Source organism: Pungitius pungitius, chromosome 19 (genome assembly GCF_949316345.1).
Source record: "Pungitius pungitius chromosome 19, fPunPun2.1, whole genome shotgun sequence".
NCBI classification, from domain to species: domain Eukaryota; kingdom Metazoa; phylum Chordata; class Actinopteri; order Perciformes; family Gasterosteidae; genus Pungitius; species Pungitius pungitius.
Genome location: NC_084918.1, coordinates 12,905,275 through 12,928,409, shown reverse-complemented (window position 1 = coordinate 12,928,409; position 23,135 = coordinate 12,905,275). Strand labels below are relative to the sequence as shown.

At 45.6% G+C, this 23,135-nt stretch overlaps 1 protein-coding gene across 2 annotated transcripts in view; it reads right to left on the bottom strand.

Moving 5' to 3' along the window:
* The window catches only part of adarb2 (adenosine deaminase RNA specific B2 (inactive)), a 179,954-nt gene that overhangs the window by 44,479 nt on the left and 112,340 nt on the right, over positions 1-23,135 (bottom strand). For both annotated transcript variants that reach the window (XM_037455978.2, XM_037455977.2), the window contains 2 exons: positions 7,528-7,614; positions 5,730-6,664 (listed from right to left, as the gene is read on the bottom strand). In XM_037455978.2, the coding sequence (XP_037311875.2) occupies positions 5,730-6,664; positions 7,528-7,603 (1,011 nt within the window). In that variant the 5' untranslated portion in view covers positions 7,604-7,614. The remainder of the gene's footprint in view (positions 1-5,729; positions 6,665-7,527; positions 7,615-23,135) is intronic.

Here is a 23,135-nt window from a genome sequence, read left to right as displayed (position 1 = left end):
ATTAAAGCCCTAAATTGCATTTTTTTAATCTTTTTGTCTTACTCCACACCAGAGATGTGTTTTTAGGACGGGTAGCGTGTAGATGTGGATGCACTGTATGTATGCTCTATGTTATTCTCTTTCTATTTTCCAAACAGCTGACACTGTATCTCTGCAAGACAAATTTCCTTTACGACAATAAAATCTATATCTATCTATGTAATAGTTTGGGGGGGAGGGCGCACTCTGAGTATCAGTAATACAACACGTTGCACCACGAGTATCTTTAAATCCACAAAACCAGCCTGAAAATGAAGAAAATCTGGAAGTACAGAATGAGGGTCTATGGAGCAGAGCCAGTAAGTAGTCAGACCCCTGATTGGCCCTTATACACTCAGGGTGTGGGACTCTGCAAAAGGTCTAGATATAAAAACATTGTTGAGGCTACACATAACTCTTACTTTCGTTATTCATTAGTCCAGGGATTATTTTATCGCGTGACAGATGAATTGCTTTAACTATAAAACATCATGAAATAGAAAAGCATGCTCATCACAATGCCTTTAGCCTGCATGTGATATCCTGCTCACAATGTGAGATGAACAGCGCCGAATCCAAAAGTATTCAAGCTTCAATCATATGAAACGGAGGCCTTCTGTGGCATCTTGCAGATTACAAATGCATTCAGAGTGAGGTGATGTCAATCAAACATGCATATATTTTGCTCATGAGGCTGTCTACTGTCTCACCTGAGGGTCTTAGTGAGGACTTGATTCTTGTTTTTCTTCCCAAAGGTGTACTGAATAAAGTCTGCTGCTTTATTTGAAGCGAGCCCATCTGTTCCTTTTTGTCTTTGTTGTTTGAATACAAAATGCATATTGATTTAAATACTCATTCATAGGTGTGAGCATACACTATTTTCTGTGTTTGTATTAGTTTTTTTCCCATTTTTTTATCAGTCCAATTATTTCACATTTCCTCAGCTTTTGCACATGAAACACATTGATACTTTAAACAGCCAGGATTTCCCAAGTGTTTTTCTCATAATGAAGCAAATGTCATTAGATAATCTGGAATTGAATTTCTTGGATTACTGAAACAATAACTAGACTATCATATATAGTCTCAGCTATCAAACCAGAGTATGTTAATCACTATATTTATATCATGTATATTTCCATATTTTGACATAAGGTTAAAATGTAAATGCATAAATGTACAGTGTCTATTCCACTATGGCACATTAAAGGACATTAAAAAGTCATTTCAGATTTGGAAAACCCACATCTATTTAATGCTATTCCTTTCAAATTGATTGTTTGTTCTATAATCTTTACATCTATTGGTACAGTTAAATCCTCACCCTCAATCCTCCAAATGATCTCCTATCAAAGTACAATACAATCAAAACCCAGAACCCTTTAACCACGTTAAAATACCCATCTAGAAATATTGTACTGCAAGCGATTCAGAACAGATTCAGAAGGAACTGATGATTGCAGATGTTTCACCAGTCAATTTGCGCTGCAGCGTTTAAGGCAGCGATCACAGCTCAACCTGTGGGTAAAATGTGTGCTAGCTGTCACTTTGTGTGTATCCGTCATATCACAGTCTCCATGCTGAGGCTCCAACACTGTCTGCAAGGTCTCCGAAGCTGTTAATCACCTCCTCTCTAATGTGTTGTTCACACTTTCTCCCTCTCCGACTTGGTGGAGTTCTATCCTAGACAGGGCGCTTGGCTGGGCGATCGCTGTCGCTAATTTGTTGTGGCAATATTAATTAATGATCAGCCTGTCACAGCTGTTTATATTGAGACAGATTAGAAGTGGGAGAGATTAGACAAAGAAAACAATCTGCGAAGGGCTCAGCAGGCTGACAGGGGTCACCTTCACAAGTCTGAAATCATATTCAATTTGCCAAGGCGGAGGCGGGGAAAATTACTCCACTTGACCAGTCTGTCTCCTTCTCCATCTGTGTTGGTTGACGTTTGGAGATATCTACATCAAATCATTTTGCACCACATTAAACTAAAAGACAATTTACAGGCGCGTTTGATTTCTGCTGATCTGAGGAGAGATTAAAATGCTGTGCTGTGTCCCAAAGCAAAGCTGCGATTATTTAATTATGTCTCCCGTCAACCTCTCCTCCATCAGGCACACGCACTCTTCAAGTGGACCTAAATCCACGTTGGATGTGACCAGTGACCTCCGGTACCGTGCTGATTCTGTGCCTACCCGCTGCACACGGGTCTCAGTTGACTTGGCAACAACGCTGTGCATTGTGACGGCGAGGGGGAGATTAAGTGGCCAATCAAGGCATGAACAGTGGGGTAATGATTCCACTTGGTGAAATGGGTGTCAGGATTAGTGCTGCACTTTCTCACTTCATTGTGCAGGCTTTAATAGGGCAAAGACATTTCTCCGCTAACTAGAGTGCCGTGGGCACGATTGAAGAACAGCTTTCTACTCACCGGCTAATAATGAAGACAGAGGGAGCTTTCCCACCTGTGGCTCGGTTCATTTGGTCCGAACCATGGGGGGGGGGGGGGGGGGGGAAGTGATACATAGCTGCATTTTAGTTCTGATCCATATTGCTGTTCGCACTGCCTTAATACAAAATGTAAATGTGAATTCATACACACCGACATGTAACTTGTTGAAAAGACAACAGAGAGTTTTGGGGTTTGTCATCCTGCATCATTAGAAATAACTGATTTAACAGAGAAAGGCCTGTACGCATTTCCATTTTCATGAGGGGCATGCGGCTCATTACTGTGGGGTTGCTGTAATAGGTTATGTACACAACCTCATCCAGAGCAATTTTAAGGTTGCGTCCTGAACACACGATCACGATGAGCAGATGGATTTATTGGTTGTTCATCTTTTGAAAACGTGCCAAAATCCAATACCTGCTACCATAAGAACCGGCTGAGACCACTTTCCAAGTCGCCATTTGGTTCTGCAACATGGTGCTATTGACAAATTCCTCTCCATCAAACGCATGGTATGCGGTTTCTCAGGCTGACAAAACGTAGGGAGCGAGGATGGACACGACGTGCAGCGCTCTAATCGCTTCAGATTCAGATTAACTTCATCATCCTACAAGGGGGATATTTGATCGCCCCAGCGGTATTAGATGAAGTCCACATTTTAAAAAACGTTGGCATACAGACTAAAACATGTTTTTCTTTTGGTTAGCCTATTTGCCCCGCCCCTCCTCCAACTAATATGTCTCTACTAAATGAATTGAATAGGATCAGCTGCTTGAAGAGCAGCTTAACATAAATGACTGTGGGTAAACCGGCCATATAACTCAGCTACAACTAAGTAAGGAGGCAAATATCTCTGCAGAATGCCTTCCCGTTTAATTTCCCTGGATGAATAAAGGTTAAATGAAGGAAGCAAAAATTAAAACCCCCGCTGAAAGATAAATAGCTCTTTAATGTCAAGCACACTGCGGCCCGATGCCTCATTTCTCAAATGATTGTTGAACATTGATTCCCAGAGACATGAGTATGAGGCCTCGAGGAAAGTAGAGGCCATATTACTGCAGGGAAAAAAGGTCTATTGCCATGTGAGGATGTGCACTAGTATGCTCGTCTTGTCAATCTTCTTTAGTATGTATCTGAAACAGAAGGCACCACCATGCAGGACTCACTGAGTTTAAATATTTCATTGGGGGGTTGAATTCCCAAGTTTGAAGGACTCCTCATCCCTGTGTTCCACTCTGTTGAGTTAATGTAATGTCCTTATATTAGTGCTCTGTCTTCACCTATTATATTTATTGTCCTCATCAATATACAGTGTTCAGGTATTGAATCCTTCTTCTCCTCTGCACACTCACCTGTTCTTACAAGGAGGAAGTTGCAGTGTTTTCTTTACCGTGGGCTTTGCCTCAGATACTGGTCTCAATGGACGTCATCTTCGAACTAATCACTGATACTTAATAATAACAATAGTGTTTATTGAAGGCAAAATGTGGAAAATAAAGTAAAACTAAATGACACAATGGCTTCTCAAAAAGTGAAGCCAATGTGAATCCATCTTGCATTCTGTTGATAAAACCATGTAGACATAAATCAGGGCAGCAGTTGATGCTCTCTACACTTTATGCAGCCCAACATCTTCTCAACAAAGCTCTTTCCTGCAACAGGTACACTCGGGAGGAAGTCTGTGAGCGAACACAGCAAAGTAGCACACATCATTTGGCACACACCCACAAATTTGCATTACTCTCAGGCTACAGCTGGCACCCACCGCCGCACTACGCTTCCCATCTGCAGTGTAGTCAACCACTGCCCGTGCAATCAGTGGCGGCCAGGCAAGGTTGGCTTGCACGTGAACACAGACAGAGTGTGTGCGTCGGCTGGAGGGGTTTCACACTACGCAACAGCTCAGACATATAACCCATCATTTCCACAAACACACGCCCGGTCACATGTTTATCCGCACACGTGCGCATGCTCTCGTGCATGATGTCTGTGCGCTTTTGTCCTTTACCAGTGGAAAAAAAAATGCCTTTCGAGTCTGGCAGACGGCACAGCTGACTTTCAAGAAATTTCCACCATCGGGTGCTTTCTGGAACTAAACGGGTGCGGCAAATCCTCTTAAAAATCCTTTTAGACACCGTGGCGACGGGGAGAAAAAAAAAGGTTTCTCTCAGGCAAATATGCAGGTTTGTTGGGTTGATGTTTTGCTCTGGGGAAGGACACCCTCACCAGTCTATTTCTTCAAGCCTGAGAGAAGAATGTCCAAAGGACACGTACCCCGCAGGATGCACAATGGGGTGTCGACAGAGGCTTCAAGGAAGGCTTTAGGGAAAGGACGCTTTGGATGTGCACTGTGCGGATGGGCTTAATTCTTTTCCATTCAAGACTTCAAGAGTGTGGCGCACGCTCTTTTAGCTTGGGTTGGAGGAGACATTAACATTTTCCATTCGGTGACCTGATTGGCTCGGACGTGAGGATGGATACTTTTCAATGCAAACAATAGTAAACTACTTTAATCAGTGTGACTATCTTCTCAATGCAGTTTTACTATTGAGTGAATTTTTTTCAGCTCAAATGAAGTTTGAAATGGCTGTCAACAAGTGAGCCAGCAAATCCAGCCCGATGTCTTTAGGCTCTCCAATTTCCCCAAGTTTCTCAAAAACTAGTTTCCTGGCTCTGATTGCTATTTACATATTTGGGTAAATGAGCATGGGATTGGGCTCGGTGGTTTGTTTGTCGATTTGCTCTTTGCTTTTCTATCTCTTTTGGGCAACAGATTGAATTAATGTTTGTAGACACTCTGATGCCACACATGAGGAAACAGGAAATCTTGCAAAATTGTAAAACCCGCGCAATTACATCCCTACAAACACATAGGAGGGAGAAAAAAAAACCTCATTTGGGTAGCTAAAGCAGATTTCTCCTGTGTCAGAAGCACAAGGACAATAATGACCTACATTTACATGCTTTTATATTTTTAAATAAAGATATTTTTTCAGGCTTTGCAGAACACGCACACACTCTATTTTCCACTGCACTATATTTTGACACAACAAAAAATGCCAGCATGCGTTATCAGTGCTGCCACTACCTCTGCTCTTTTTTTTTTTTGCTCCTATCGCTTTCCTCCTAATTACTTGTTGGAGAGTGTTTGGCTATTTGCTCCACGCCCGCTGTTTTGGTCATTACAGGCCCCTGTAGGAGGCGCAGGAGCTGCCAAAGCTCGGCAGAAGACAGGCGGTGGGGACGTGTCTGCACTCACCTGGGGTAAATGAGGACAGCTCTTCCTGCTGGCTTTGAGGTCCGTCTTCCCCTCAGGGGCCGTCCTGATGTTGAAGAGGGCCTGAAGAGCACACTGGGCCGCCTGGTTCTTGGCCAGCTTCTTGCTGCGCCCGCAGCCCTCAAATATCCGCCCGTCCACGCGCACCGCCATCACGAAGCTCCGCAGCCGCCGGCCCTCGGCTCGCTCCGAAAGGCAGGCGTAGCGCAGGCCCGGCCGGAGCTCGTTGAGCAACGCCACGGGACTCTTGGGGGCCTCTGGGTCCGGAACAATCCCACCTAGCCTCTGTTGGGCCTGCACCATCAGGTCCAAGGTGTGGCGGAGCAGGCGTCCGTGTCTCAGTAGCTCACTCGACAGCAGCTCGCTCTCTGCTGCCGAGTCGCAGAGCGAGAGGCCATCGGAGCACCGAGAAGACTCAAACTCCTTGAAGAGCGTGCCGGGGAAGTCCGCCTGGTCGGAGGTGAAGTCGGCCGACGGGTTTGAGATGTTGCCCATGGCCAGATGGGCCTGAGGAGCGTTGGGGAACTGCACAAAGGACTTGAGGGCCAGCTCGGCGGCCTTCATCTTGGCTTTCTTCTTCGTGGGGCCCGTGCCCTCGAAGGTCAGCCCGTTGACCTCTACGGCGATGGAGAAGACGGGTGCGTGGACGGGGCCAGTCTGAGACACCACGCGGTACTGCAGGCCCGGCCGGAGCTCGTTGAGCTGCACCAGGGCGTTCTTCGGTGCCTCGGACCAGGACACTTTCTTATAGATCAGCCGGAGTTCACACAAGTGCCCGTTGTTGTCCTCCTCCAGGGGCCGCTTCCTCTTCAGACCAGCGTCGGAGCTGAAGAGCGTCTGGCACGCTGCCGATCCAACGGGGCGGTCCTCCAAGTTACCGATGTTTCGGTTTTCCTTTACCTCTGCACTGCTGGTGCCTGAAATGAAAAAAAAAAAAAAAGGGAAAACGCAACTATTAGTGCGTGACACTGACATGTATCATGGCTAAACAAAATACATCAAGGGTGAGAAAACTGAGCCACTTTACACACAATGAAATGGTAATGAACAATATTCCGATCATCTCCCTAGCCGAGGCCACTTCGTACCCCGGGGCTCCCTCGTATTTAAGTGTTTAACACAAATCCTCTAAAAATGGCGATGTTATCTGCCAAATTGTTCTGTAATCTGCCTCCAAATTGGTTCTGAATCTGTGTCGTATGTGGGAAACATTGGCCCCTGTGGCCAATGCAAAGCATCAATCCTATTTGTAATGGGGGTGGGGATCACATCGAGTGGCAGACATTCCATGAAAGGATAAAATGTCTGTAGCCTGCTTTATTTCACACTTCTATCCTCTGTCAGAGCAAAGCCTGAACAGCTGTGATACGCTCTTCAAACCTAGTTACAGGGAAGTGGTGGCGTATTGCATTTCTGATGGGAAATGAACCAAAATGGGGGGGGGGGGGGGGGGGGGGGCTTAGATCTTGCCCTGAGAATGTTGCTGGTGGGATGGGAGGCTGGGATCAAGTGCTGATATTCAGTGTTGGGCCGAATCAGATTTGTAGATGGTAGCGTATGCAGACCTGCGTACACTAATGACTAATTTATCACACCCACATTTAATATTGAATAGCTCAAGATAATAGAGATTTGAACACACACGTTGACATCCGTGCACTATCAAAGACGGCGTCCCTCAAATAATTCGTTATGTGGGTGACAGACGGATCGTTCCCATATTGGGCCCGGCACCCAGGGAATTAGTGCGGCGGGGAGGAAGAAAGCGGCGGCAGCTTACTTAAACTGTCCTCGTCCTCTGTGCTGCTGGTCCCAGGGCTTATGTACTTGAAGGGGGCGATCAATGCCGACAGCATACTGACTTTCTCTGGAGGAGAGACAACAGACAAGCAGAGTCAACAAGAGGGCAGCGGCAAAGAGATGTTCTGATAGTTTTATCGATTGTCGGGTTGACGCAGGGTTTTTCCCTCCGTCCCCCGAGACACATGCACACACGTGGAAGACTTAAAAGGGCCTCGTGAGGAAAAAGCTAACAAAACACACAAAGCGGGGTACAATACACACACAGACTCATGCAGGAATATTCTTATCCGAAAAAATTGAGGTCGGTGAGGTTTGTGCTCGTGGCTTCTTTCAAGACTTGTAAATCACTTCATTCCGTATGTACGTGACCACAGTAGTGGTTGTGAATTCCACAGACTGAGGAAATGTGTGGATTTACTAAGGCATTTCAAACCTTACACACACAGACAGTTTATGTTGTGTGATAAACTTCCTTCCTTGTCAACAGTAGCTTCCTCCCGCCCCCCCCCCCCCGCCCAGGGGCTGCTGCTGTCCAGGTGTGCGTGTTGTTTACAGTATGAAGCCCTATTAGGGCCATCGCTTGGTCTGCTGCGCTCCATGCAGCGCTGAGTAGAATTGACAGACCAGTCTGGCTCCTTAATTACACCCCCCCCCCCCACCCCACACTCTCTTTTCCACAAGCTAATGATCAATAAGAGCGAGGTGCCGGAGAGGCAAAGAGAGAAAGCGAGAGCGAGCTGAAGGAGGACAGAAGTAAGGGGGAGGTGATAAATTAGGCAAACGAAGCGAGAGGGAGAAGATGAGCTAGAATGAGCTTGTGTGGGTGTGCGGGGTCAGAGGGTGAGGCCAAGACCCCCCTGAGCTCCCCGGCCTTCTCCGTCACGGTCCTGGAGCAAGACATAGACTAAATGCAGTGCTGAACATATGTATGTTGATAAGAGCACGAGGTGGTGAATGAGCAGGGCCGCCTTTGCTTCACCCCCCCCCCCCCCCCCCCCCACGCAGCTCAGAAGTACTAGAGGGGCTTGCTGAGTCTCTCTGACACACATGGATACACTCTAAACACTGAGGCTGGAGCCGGTCCTCTTGGGCCGGCATCACAATACAGCCATTTGCATTCTGACCTAATTACGGACTAAAGCCCAACACAAGCAGCAATCTGCCGCCAAATGACTCCCCCGGCCAACAAGGTCATTACCCGGGCCGTTTTCAAATCAGCATATATTGTTGTGAAGCCCTAAAGGCCCTTTTTACGATACTAAACAGGACCGTCTGGTGTGTTTACAAGGGCGGCAAAATTAGAGGTGTTAGCTTGTACAGCACATCTTAACCAGTTTTTTTTTGTTGTATTTTTCACACAAAATGTATCCAGTTCCTTTGTAGCGTGAAAGACAAATGTGCACATCAAGCATGAAATTGCAGACAATTAACAAACAGGAGTTTCCCACTGCGCCCTGAGATGAATGGTGTATATCTGAGGGGTCGACACCACTCACACAACAGCCGCTGCCAAGTCAAAGGGCCTACTGGGGCATAAACCGTGAGACCCGATGCACGCAGTGTGTACAATATATGAGCCGGAGCAAATTCATTCAGCAAACAGAATAAGCTGAGGGCGGCAACAGTTAAATGTGAAGGTTTGGAGCACACAAGCAGAAGTGAGCGGTCGGGTATTCTATCGATCCTCATTTCTGTGTTGCGAGAATGTATGATCTAAGAGGAGATACAACACGAATGGTGCTCAGTAAAAGTATAAAAGTCTTTAATGTGTAACCTTGCTCACAGAACATGTGAGTCCGTTGTGACCGGAAGGTGGCTTCAGATCACGTGACCCGCCGTTCGGGTGATGGAAACATGGCGACATTCAGAGAGCTAAAAAACAGAGGGACACACGTATCGACCCGCAGGCTATGTGACATAATCAAAGAAAACGAAAAACCCATTTTCCAGTGAGGCTAAATGACAGATTCAGAGGACGTACACATTGATTAGACTGCAGTGTCTCCCCTATAGGTTTACTACTTCATGGGGGGGGGCGCATCGCTGTTATAATGATGGGAAACACTGGCAGCGGCCGTTTATCAAAACATTGAACAAATACAGAATCCCTTAGTGTTGATTTCTAAAGCCTGGCATTAAGACAGACTTCCCTTTATTTAAGACGCTGCGCTACTTGCAGCTCGCGGTGTTGTGCCAGATTCTCAATAAAGGTGTCAGATATTTGCGTGACAATGTAAGGAGTACAAGTAAAAAGTCGCAACGTTACTTCCCGACTCCAGGTAAGAAAATGCAGCAGTAAAATGACCAAATTTATGTTTGACTTCAATGGTTATTTGATTGAGAATCTTGGTTGGTCATCAAACTAATTATTGACCTGATGATGGCGCCAGGTAAAGTGAAGTGACAACAGCGATCAATACAATTTACAAATCTGTCTGGGAAACATGAATATCTGTGCTTAATCTCATGGCATTTAATTCAATAGCCCCCTAAAAGGTCATTGATATAAAGAGGAGACTAATTCTATGCAATTACTCCAGTGTTAAGACACATTACTGAGCTGAATAAAAGCCTCAATAGATCCTTTCATTCCGTATGCAGAGCCTTTCTTATAAGTTCACATTCAAAGCAGAGTTCTGTATAGCGCTCTTCAGGTCTGCATCATTTCAAAGAAACAAAAAACCCAATTCTTTTCACTTTCAATGGTCCGCAGTTCATTTCAAATGTCTCAGGAAGTAGCTATTGAGTAGAAAATATCATGTTTTCAATAACTCTGATGCTGAATCAAGTGCGCCTTGGTAAGCAGTGCCGTTTAGAGGTCATCCTCCAAATGCCACCTCTGATCGTTTTTTGATAGCTTTATGAAGCGCCGGCACAAACGCACTTCACTCTGATTTATGGGCGAGCTGCGTGCAACGTCAGAGGCACTTTGTGTTTGCAGTTTACAGTAGGTGTAGTGTGATTGATTCTCCTAAGAGAGATACAGCAGATTTCCAGCCTTTTGTAAATGAGAATGCACAGAGCTCACATGCAGGGAACTGGTTTGTTGCAACAGTCCAAACACTGCGCATGTGGAGCAGTAAACGCAATGTCAGTGCACTGCTGGAAATGGAAGCATCATGTAATTTAACATTAAAGGTAAAACGGATATGTCAAGCAAATATTCCTCATATTGGTTGAACTTGATGCCGACTTAAAATGACTCCCATTTTTGGCAGGTTTAATTGTCACTGTGCGCTGAATAATCTCTTTGTGCTAATTGGAAGCTATTGAGTGGTAATATACAAATATAGACAGTCTCTATTTGCTATATTTAGTACAAGGAGACTACGATAAAGGCGATGACTTTTATTAAAAAAATATGATTCTCTTGACTTTCTATCTTTATTTCTTTTTTGTTTTATGGGCTTCACTGACTCTCTTGCTTCTGAACTCCTACATCTGGCACTACTTTAAGTAACTAAAAAATAGTCCATGTATGCTAGGATTTTATATTACCATATAGCAATTAGTTTATTGAATGTAAACCATGCAGACTGATTCACCTGGGGCAGGAAAGCTTGCATCTGTAACTGCTGGACATCACAAGTTTATAAGTGAATACAAACTCCTGAGCATTAAAGACACAACAGAGCTGGTAATAGTAGCAGAAAGTACAGCCTGAGAGAGAAGCACATCTTAGGCCTAAAGTGTCCTTGATTCTCCTCGAGACTCAGATGTGAGGGGAGGACACCAGTGAGAACGATGGGTGGAGGTAAAGAGAGTTAATAGCACCTATTCTGTGACTGCACTGTAAGAATAATGTATTTAGTGTTTAATGTGTAACTGCTCCCCTAAACATGTGGAAGCTTTAAACTAAAATGTAACTGTTATAAAAATGATCCACTTAGGAGTTAAACACTTAATGAAATAAAGGGATATTACTGACTGTGCGCTGTAATACTGTGTGATCAACAGTAAATCATATTTAGTGCCTCGTCTCATATTGCTAATATCCACTCTACTGTCACTGCATGTGTACGTTTCACGTTCAAATTCAGCTAAACCTGACAAAAAGTCCACACACAACGCTGACTCGACATCACAGCTGGGCAAAGATGTTTACGTCAACCGCACATGTGGGTTTGTTCTTCAGGCTTCCACCCGCCTGTTCATCTACATTTAGTGTGTACTGTGGGTGGTTGCCCCCAAGTCTGTGAAAGACACCATTTTCTAAATCCTAATAAACCCTAACATAAAAGTGGGCAGGGTGCAAAAAAGAGAGGGATGCATTAGCACAGATTGCTGGATATTTAGCACCTGATTAGCCGCAGTGAGGGCGGAGCCGCCGGGCCATCTGCTTTACATTTGCTTCCCGTGGACATGGGTGCCAAGGACGGACAGTTTGTGGAATGCTGTCTGTTTTGTGCAGATGTCCATGTTTGTCGTATAAGCGTTGTGGTGCAGACACACTTACAGCAGTGCGCCGTTCTTTACAGAGCGCTGTAATTAAGAAGAGTAGACGGACAATCAGCGGCAGTTTAAGCAACCCAAACATTCTTTTCATGTTTTTATGGAAACATGTTTTGTGAATTAGTTAATCTCCCAACACTTGTCAGGAAGTAAAAAAGCAGCATGTGTTAATGACCTGAGATTACAATTTTCCCACAAACAGAAGGCTACAACGCACGCTAATTTCATTATTGTCGAATATGCTCTACTGCTGTTGCTCCATTCCTTTTTGCTACTTTAAGTCAAGTATTTTTTTCTACTTCACACTTTTCCTTGGCTGCGTTATATTGCTTTTCGCCACATTACACACAGTAATATTACACTCGTGGCCTCTTGGCCTTCACCTTACCATTCAATAAAAGACAGGACTCAAAGCCTTTTTGGCAGAAAGCGCTTCTCTACACCGAGGGGGCAGCAGCAGTCAGCGCGGTATCCCAGTCAGTGGTGCGGGAGCACCAGAACTCCAGTGGACATTAAACCGCTTGATCAAAACTGGAAGCCTCTCTCTCTCTCTCTCTTCGTTTATTTCTTTCTACACCGTTCCATTATGACAGCGAGACACACTCGCGATCCGGAGATGGCCGAGCGACACTGAGGAGGCGGCTCAGCATCTGTGGCGGCTGTGGAATGCACAGGTGCAGGCCGGGAGGGAGGGGGGGGGGGGGGGGGCTTTATGTTCACTGCGGGCTGAGAGCGCCACTTGTATCTCCTCAAAGCCCTCACCTCCGAGAGCCTCGCTTTCAGCACGGGGGAAGGAGACTTGAGAACACTGTCCCGATGAAAGCTTTTTAATGTTGTAGCTCGTGCCCGAGTTGAGCAAAAGGATGCATTTTTTTTCATGGAAAAAAACAACATATTTTTAACTGCAATTTCATTTCCACCTCCAATAGAACGCGTGCTGCCCCTGCCTGCGTTACCGAGCAAAAGCTTTTAGCGCTAATATGGCGGCATTTGAACAATAGCGCGCAAAAGTGCTGCGCTGTGCCTTTATGAAAAGAAACACACAAGCTCAGAGTGAACCTGTTGAAATGTGAGTCCTGGAACAGCAACATAAATGAATTCCAAATGCTGTCGCCATCCACCCCCCCAAATATATTTTGTCAATTAAAAGCATTTTCCCTTTTTTTATTTAAAGTACCACAGATCACGATCTCTACCTGATAAGTGGCGGATTGAATGCGCACCGGCATCCCCTCTTAACAGAATATTAATGCGGGCTGCCATCCATGAGAATGACTCATTTACAAGCGCGCAGAGGAAGCCGAGGACTCAAACCTGGAAGAGGTTTGTCGCCTCGCTCGTTTGATAACAAGCACTCGAGAGTATTTACAAGGCAGAGCGAGCGAGATAAGTCTGCCGCTGTAATGACACTAAGCAGGTCAGGGCTGCCTCTGCCTCCCGGCGCGTGGTTGTTTTTTCACTCTCTGTGACATGGCGGCAGGAACCTGGCCCCCCCCGGAGTGTGGTCCCCAATCTGCCAGGGCGGTGGGAGTCGATTGCAAGGTGCAGAGTTGGGCACAAATTGGCCCGATCTCGTGCAGGCTCACACCTGGACGGCTGCCGGAACCGAGAGCGTCACTTGCGAAGGTGTGTGGGAGAAAAAGGAGCGACTTTTTCTTGGTATAACTTCATAAGAAATACAATGTGTGCAATGTGTGTGTCTGTTAGGAGAATTCTACTCTCCAGAGTTTGTGCTTTGTGATTTCTCTTTTTTAAGCCAGGTCACCCATCGGCCTACATTCAACCTATCGCTCCCTCCGGTCAACACTTCCCCTGCAAGCCGTCCTTTCTTCTGCGTAACCGCCTCCCTCTCCTCTCACCGAATAAACAGCCAGCAGTGTTTTATGCCTCGCATTATGACACATATAGTCAGCCTGGCGGTTTGCACTACTTTGTTCAGCACAAATTGCTGCACCGATGGTCGCGCCGAAAGCACAGATGGGACTTGGACATTTTTTCGTCGGCTGTTCCGTACCACAGAGCCCACCACATCTGGTATGCGGCGATAAGCATCTTTGCACTAATTTGTTTGTCACTATACATTGAAGGGCCGATCTGTCATCCTGCCATGCTTTGGTTGCGGCATGATGTTTGAAGAACATGGCTAGTCAGAAGTTTCAGGCGGCCCGGCTGGCTGGCCGGCCACTTGGGACTCGCTCACAGGAGCCATCTGACTGTTAGAATGAAGAGGTGGGAGGGGGCATGTTGTAATTTCTGTCAGAGCGGGACAGACAGGGACCAAATTGTAGGACGGAAACAAAACATGAGCTAGTAGGTTAGTTACCTGGACATGCTTACAATTGGAGTAATTTGAGGGGGGACAGCAGATACAAATACAAAAAAAAAAATACTTTCCAATTCTGCCATGCAGAATGTGGAATCCATGACGTGGTCATGGGACACATCGCCATGAATAGATGTGGGAATATCTGGGTCCGATAAAAGACACAAGAAGAATATAAAAGAAAGTGAAAAATGCACAGCTCATAATATCTTATTTCTAATGCTCTACATTTAGTATGATTATAAGTCAATTAAATAACCGTTTAATGTTGGTTAACGGTCTCCTATGGGCTGCATAGCTCCGCTGGGAAGGTTTCCGTTTGCTATTTGCACACGGGAGGGGAGTATTGTAAATGCAGCTTTGAATAAACAGACACTTTTAAGGATATGTTTTTATCCAAGGTAAGAAGACTAGAAGGGGGACAGGAAAAGTGGGGCTTTTGACTGAAATGTTAATGGCACCCTGCTCGCACAAAAATCTATTTTTCAGGGAGGAAAAAAAAGACACTTATCTGTCGACAAGCACTTTCCTTTTCTACTTAAGAATGACATTAATATTGCAGGGGAGGATGAATGTGGTAATACTGACTGCAAAGGGACTTGGAAAGTTCCGGGGCACTCAGTATCTTAGAAATTTCAGTTTTACCTTTGCGTAAATCGAAAGTAATTTAAAAAAACATTTTCCAATTTGCTTAAAATTCTGGTAGGAAAACTACATAAGAAATATGATTTTCCGTAATTTAATGCACCAGATTTGAGGTTAAAAAGATTTTTTGGGGGGATGAATTGGCAGAATCAGGAAACGTAGCGTTTGAAAATCAAAAATTCTTTATATATATATATATATATATTTGATTTTTGAACACAAACACACATTGGCCCCTTAATTGACTCATTGAATAATTGTGCATTTGCGTGTGTCGCATTCAGGACAGCCGGTTTAATGCACAGCTCGTTAAATATGGAATATGGAATAACAAAAAACTCAAAGCCTTCGCGTGAAACCAATGTACAGTGGAGCGGCACTAAAGAGACAGGGAGAAAACAGAGATGATATATTTAGTCCTCAAAATGTCACCCATTTCTGAGCACTGAATAATGGAGCGGTAGAACGTGGGCATGCGCACACATTGAAAGGCTTTTGCTGTATCGCTTTGATTCAGTGCCACGGAGATGAAGGTGTGTTGTGTCATGGCGCATCACAATCTTGAACGTTCTCTGTCCCCATGAGCACGAGCCCACATCTTCTCCATTACCATGTTTTGAAGCTGTACTTCTCTCTGGCAGATCACCAGTGATATCCACATTGACCTGAAAATAAGGTCATGAAAGCAGCCAGCAGAAAGTCTTTGCTTCTAACAGTGCGACCAGCTGGAAATGACCAAAGAAATGTGGCATTGTAAGTCTTTGAGGGAAACCTCGTGCAAGAAGACATATGAAAACCTTATGAATCCGTATCACGCAGGGGTGGAGTGGTGGGTAATCACACCCAAATTCATCCGCACAAAAAGAGTCTGCCGCTCATTCAGGTTGAAAATAAAGTTGTATTCATGGTGTCTTCAGCAGCAATCACAGCACATTTTAACTGAATATAAAAACGGGCTAATGAAGCCAAACATAGCAAAGCCAACGTCACATGGAGGTAAAAGTGACAATTATTATTTTGAGGGGGGCATCATGAAGTCTCATTCCAACCACTCCCAAAGCCGCTTTCATTCACGCGAGCCCCCCCCCCCCCCCCCCCGCTCCCATCACCTGCGAACCTTGGATCCACGAGCCAGCACCACCTTCCCTACGCGGCAGAATGAATGATAGGTAATCACGTGGGAGTGTGAGGTCATTATGGAGACGTGGAAGTTGAAATCGGCGCGCCGGAGGCTTCATTTGTGTCGCATTCACGACTCCCTTTGACTTTGAAGTGTGCGGCACACCTGACTCTTAGTGGGGAGACTCGAGTTCTTTTCAAAGCCAAAGCAGGCTGATTTATTTTGAGAGGGGGGCCTCCACAATGCCTCCCAAAAACACTGCCTGGAAGCAATTTGGGAAGTCAAATGTAACGTTTTTGCTTTTGTGTATTGGGGAGAAGGAAATGTGTACATTTTCACAGTCTAATGAGCCATATTGGAGGCCAGTACTCTGAATGAACAAAACAAAAAATAAATAAAACAATTGTTTTTACAATTCAGTGTTTTAAAGATATGTTGCGCCGAGATTACCATGGTTCGTAGTCAGTACCAGTAAAAGTACGTTTTTTTGTAGGGCTACATCAGGTCACTTCAAAAACTAAAATAATGACCTGGTGATTATCAGGCTGGATTGTTTTGGTGCATCTTATATCAACTATATTGCAAAACTATTTGAAAAACTGACCAGCGTTGCCTCCTCCAAGATATTACAACCCTGTTGCTCCAGATAATCTAGAGCACACGTGTCAAACTCCAGGCCCGCGGGCCACATCCGGCCCGTGAATGAATTATCTTTGGCCCGCAGGACCTAATGTATTAGAGCTATTAGAGCTGGCCCGCCGGTATATCGCACGCATCACTATAATACTACAAATCCCACAATGCACTCTCCGTGTGTCCTCACCTGTATTACGTGTGTATTACATACTGCTTGTGTCAACTTTCATGCGCGCGCTGCCCCCCCCCCCCCCCCCCCCCTCACACCGCCCGTCAGTGGCCCGCATTCGGTCGAAGTCGGCAGTATCCGGCCCCAACCTGAAATGAGTTTGACACCCCTGATCTAGCCGCATGCCCCATGCACAAGGCAGCGCGCATCTATACTGCATACTGTTACCTCCCCGAGCATAGTCACCCTATCTCCACACTGTAGTCGACAGGTGCATTTGGGTAGAAGTAAAATTGGCCCACCATGAAACTGCTCACTGCAAGCTCTTTCTTTTAATGGATGATGAGCACTACAGGTTAAAGGAAATATATGTATCTGTCTCTTTAAGACATTTTGGCAAAATTTTAAAAAATGTAACACCACGTTTACTTTCTGTTGTCCTCAGCTACACTCACACTGAGTCAAGATCTCCTTCTTCTTACTCCTTGTTTGCGCACAGCAAAATCACAGAGGGACCTCCATGACACTGGGCGTGGTTGCTAGGCGACCTGTGATATCCAGACGGAGGTGTTTTATAAGTTAGAAGATATCCAACTCCTTCCCGCTTCCTTGTTCAGATCTCTGCTCTGAGTCACTCTGTGGTTTCCTTTCCTCTACTCTCAGGTGGGTGGCTGCTACCTCCAGGATCACACCACACATTCAGTCATTTTTAAGGTTGCGATTGCTCGTGAACCACCAGAAAGTGTTGTGATACCATCTCCAGTGTAATCAGGGGAAACCCTGATTCTAAATGAACAAAAATGAAACCTGCGCCTCCCTCAGAGGGAATGTTTCGGTCCTCCGCAGAGTAAATAATGGAATCAAAGATGTTAACCACTGTCTGTGCATCTCCTGGTGCATGACCCAACGCAGGCAAGCCCATGAAATGGAACACAAGCTTAGTATTGCTCTGCGAGACTCAGATGCGTGGAAATAAATGGAGTTTGGCACTACTACCCTACATCCCTGTGTATGATACAGTGTGTCCTAAATGCTCTCTGACAGTACTACAAGCCTTTGTCTGTTTGGGGACACGGATCGGAGGGGAGGAGCCTCTCAGGCCTTCTGCATCGTTTGAGTTTGGTTGTCTGCATCCAAGGAAACCGAAATCCCCACCGTGGACTGTAGGAGACTACAGCTGACACCCGACACGCGGCTCGCAAAATGACTGAGAGTAGCAAATACCCAGAGTATTGAGGTCCGGAGCTGACAGTTCTGTGAAAGTCCTCCATGTCGCTGTGTGTTGGCAAGAGGGGCGGAGTCATGCTGTACTCATCAAAACACACATGGCGGGGGAGTGGAAATTGAGATGGACTTCTGGCAGAGCGGAAAACTCTCGTCTCAAACGCAAAAAAAACACTTCACGCAAACTGCAACAGGGAAGGTCCACAGGAGAAGCAAAGAGATTTAGTAACTAATAAGTCCGACAGTGTGATGCATCCTTTTGGTGCATTTAATAAGTGAAGCAGCTGTGTTGTTAGAAGTCATCTCGAAGCGGATAGTCACACTTCTACTGCAACCAACACACCTTAACAACAATTGTTTCTTTACTGAGATGACTGATGAACGAATATGTAATCCTCCTTGTAGGAATGTTCTCACATATCTGTATATCTGATGTTGGAATTGAAATAATAAAGTCAACAATAGTTTAAACATTGTTTCCAAGCAAGAAAGACCACTTGTTCCCATAAAAAAGAAAAATGGTGATTATTTCATATTTTATCTTTTGTTCTCACAAATTAACCAAAAAGAAGGGACAAGCAGTACCAATAATGGTACTACAATCGATAAAATCATAACGATCGTACTTTCGACACGACCCCTCCCTTCCCAGCAGCTGGCGAAGCAGTGTTCAGTTTGTCCCCTCATGGTGGAGTGGGTGCATAAAGTAGAGCTGGGGTATTTAAAGGTAAAGGTCCCGTTAGAGAACATTTCTTAGTGTGATAAAATAGGAATAGAGTTGATGTCAATGTTTGCATTTAATCAACACACAACTAACAAATCAAATGAATTCAGTAAGATTCAAAAACTCTTTTGAACTGAACACATAAATAATCTCTCAATGAACTAAATGAAAGTGGGGCTGCATTAAAAAAAAAAAATGTGTCTGCATGTACAAGTAAAGTGCTTCAATTCAGAAAAAGTATAATTTCCCCTTCTCAGACATTTGGACTCGGCAGTCTCAGCAAATTATAAAAATACATCTAAGCACATTTTAACAATTTAACAGTTTAATAGATATATATATATCCACTCTCCCACTTTTTGGTAAGTGGGAGAATTAAGATCATGTTTTTCCTGACAGGATTTCAAACCTGGGCCTGAATGCATCAGGGCCATTCTCCTCCTCATTTGGAGGAGCTCATTGCGCCTCATGATGACATTTCAACGGGTTCTGAGTATATGAGACACTGGTTTGGTGCTGCAAGGAGAAGTATGAAACAAGTCTTTCTTAAATGCCGCTACCTCTCTCGTCTGTCCGCAGTATTAAGACGATATCATCATCCTGCCTAGAATGCAGAGACTCGATTGGTCGAGTGGTATCATGTGGGATGGTTTAACTCGATTGCAATTGTTCTGTGTATTTAAGCCACTACCGTAAAGACAACCAAAGCTGCGCGGCCCGAAAAGTGCGCTGTCACGTGTAAATCACAACCGGCTTGTTTTAGCTTTTGGTCCGGATACGGACCGTGGTCCGCTAGTTAGTGACCTCTGAAGTAGAGTATGCATTAGGGTGGGGCTACATCAGCCCAAATACGGGCACTTCAGTTTACCAGCTGCATAAAAACAAGTTGGTGTCGGCCAAAACAGAAGAACTCAAGTCTTCATGGTGTAAGTGCATAAAACTACGGGTGATGTCACAACCATGACGTCTCTCTAACGCACTGCTGGTACTCGACTTGGATTGGTTTTGTCATTGTGTTCAGCGTAGTTTACAAATGCTATTTTTAAATAGCAAATGTAAAAGATGTCATGGACTGGCTGCGGCCTGTACTTTCTGTTGTGTTCTGAGAAATGATCGGAATGGATAATAATAAAAACAATGGAGCACTTCCTACCTCCCTAACAGGGGCCGTTTATGCCTTGTAAATAACTGGCCGTGTTATTGCCTCCCTGCTCCACCTCCTCCCTCTGCCTGCGTGCATCCTGCTGTAAGTCTCTCCACCTGCCTGTCAGAACGACTATCTACCTATCAATCTGTGAGTGTGTCCACCTGCGTGTGGCGATAAGGAGCCGTGGGTGTCTGTAGCCCTGACACACGCTGGTTTATGCCGGCCTCTTTCCCTTTAGGGGGCCCGATTTGTGAGAAAATCCCCAACGAATCCTGCTGACTTTGTGTGCGTGTGTGTTGGCGCGCGCGCGTGTTTGTCTGGCTGTGTGTGTGCTCTGCCGGGTACGTCTGTCAAAACAAAGAGGACAGGGAGCTGGAACTCTTTTATCGTCATATTTCGACATCCTGTAGATCACTCACACCTGATTTAATATTGGAATTGCGATTTTTAGGCACAACGTAAAAGGTTCTCATTTGGAGAAGCATGCTAAAAATCAATCAATATGCCATAAAAGGGTAAATGTATTGGTTACTCACCTTGAAAGGTCTCAAATCTGTTTCCCAGTGTGTCTTTCATATTTTATGATAATCAAACAATGCAGATGATTCTCACTAAGCTTTACTCATCTGATGCTTTTCAGTGTTTCAGATCCTGATCAGTTCACGCAATCATCGGCCCGCCATTGTGCGTGGAGCAACCTGTCCTGATTGGGAACTCGCCTCTCGGATCCATCCGTCATTTACCACAGGCTGACTGTTATCTGAGCAGTTCCGCCTCCGCCCCCCCCCCCCCCCCTCTCGCCATGGGCCACTCTCGCGCATCCACAGCACTTGGGCTTCCAGATTGACTCGGATCAAGTGCGCTAACAGGCGGGTGAAGAGGGGACTGTAGCTAAGGAACGGCATTTGGAGGCTCCCTCAGCCCCTTGTTATTCAACACTCAATGATTTCATCCCCACTTCAGCTTCCCTTTTTTTTGGCCTCGCGTTGGAGGCGAGCGGCGGGAAGGGCGGACGGGTCGGAATGAAACAACATGTCTCCGTTACCGCTTTGGCGCCGCAGCGCCTGTTCATAGAATGTATATTCAACACACCCAGAGCCTGTTTGCAGAGATAATTAAATTCTCAAAGGATGCGAGCAGACGCAACACGTAAATTAATTTGAGCCGCAGCAAACAGACAGGATTTATGCCGCTTTGGCGGCAGCATTCACTTCCAGAACAAATAAATGGGATGTTTTTGAAATTAATTACTGTTCCAGTGCGCCATTAAAGAGTATCAGTTATCGGATGACTTTCAAATACACACTCGGCGCTTTTGATGTGTTAATGATGACAAAGTAAATCCTGCTTCTCTGCCGTGGAGGAGTTAGAAGGAGAGGAGAGGAGACAGAAGCAGAGGGAGAAAAAGACCATGAATGAGTAGATAGAGGTGCGAGGGAATAAATCGCAATGAAACAGTTCAAAGTCGTGAAATACTATCTTTTCTATATCAACTCGTTAATGGCAAGGTGACGGCCTGCATGGCTCTGACCACAAAGCATTGCTGTTTTTATTCCCCATTCACCAGGACTGAGAAGGAGGTTCACATGGTGCCTGAGGCTCGCTCAGACTAACATAAAAATATACAAGCTTCACTCGCTTCAATCCAACGTGTGTCTAAATGTAGGCCAGAATCACAGCGATGTGGCTGACTATGTCTCCCTCTTTCCTCTGTTGTAATGCAGGCCTGGATTTAATGGTCCGGCTGTTAATCTGTGTCAAGGAAGGCAGAAAAGGCCCATTTGACACGGGCTAACTTCCCTCTGTAATTAGAAAACCTCATTAAGTTCATTAAGTCATTCCTTGTGTTGGGGGATTTGTTTTACATGCGTCGCCAGCAGACTCAGGCCCCCGCTGGCAGAGTGTGGACCAGGTCTCTGAATCAAGTGCAAGGCGCGGGAAGCGTTGGGGACGACACAAACAAAAAGCACAATTTTTCAATGCTAAAAAGCCGCTGCAGCCATCAGTCTCATATCATATCAGCACCACTTTGGTGGGGGAGGATATCATTGTGACACGTTGCTGAGAGGCCCATTGTTTTTCTATTTATCAGAGGCCTTGAGCACACGGAGTGGGGACAGGGGGGGGGGGAGGGGGAGATACCTTGTGCGGCCTCGGGAAGCATCACGGTAACAGATGACTCGACGCCACCGCCACAGGCCTTTTGTTTTTTCTTATATTTTCTCGCCCAGTTTTGCTTCCTGGACCCAATGATTCCAATTTGGGTGTCAGTGAGAGCAGCGATTCATCATTGGCTGGATTACTTAGTGGGCCGAGAGGAGAGGGCCATTTATCTCCGTAGCTGCCACAACCCCCGGCCAGAGAGGAGCCGCCGCTGCTGCACAACCAGAAGAAACACGGCCACGCAGGTACGCCACCTATGTAGGAGGGATTGTGTCGCACTGGAGCAGAAACCTCGCATGATCAGAAATTTCAAATGACCTTAAAATTAAGGTTTCAATTCTGGGGTTTAAAGTAGCTCAGTTTAGCACAAAGACAGGGCTTTTTTTCTGATACTAACGTTGGCCAACCGACCAAAGCAGAAAAAGAAAAAACACGACGTTTTACCGGTTGTTCCGAGCAGTTGCCAATCCTAACCTCCACACACACACACAAATAGGGACACACCCCCCTGCCGGGCCTGAACACCCACGTGTGCCAATAACACAGAGGAAGCACTTGCTTCACCGCAGGTGAAAAACAAGGGCGACATCCTCACCAAGCGTGTTGCATTTACAACACGCCTCTCTGGGGCATTAAGGTAAATCTGCAGCGTGTGCTCTTTATTCTAATGCCGTGAGCACCGAGGCCTCTATTCATTTTAGGGGGGGCGACTAGAGAACAAGACGCTCACGCACAGGGGAGATAAAAGGGTGACTCGCGAATGGTAAATGGGAACCTTGGGGAAGAACAAAACATTCCTCGGACACTTTTACTCTGGAAACAAAAAGGCACGGGACATTTATCCTCTGGGCCATGCAGAAGGATCGCCTCGACACACAGATAAACCTAATCCAAAAAGCACAAGTGTTTCCTGCTCTTTGACGACGGGCCACGCGGCGGACGACAGAGCGGCCCGTGCGCCGCTCGCAGCCCGAAAAGCTGT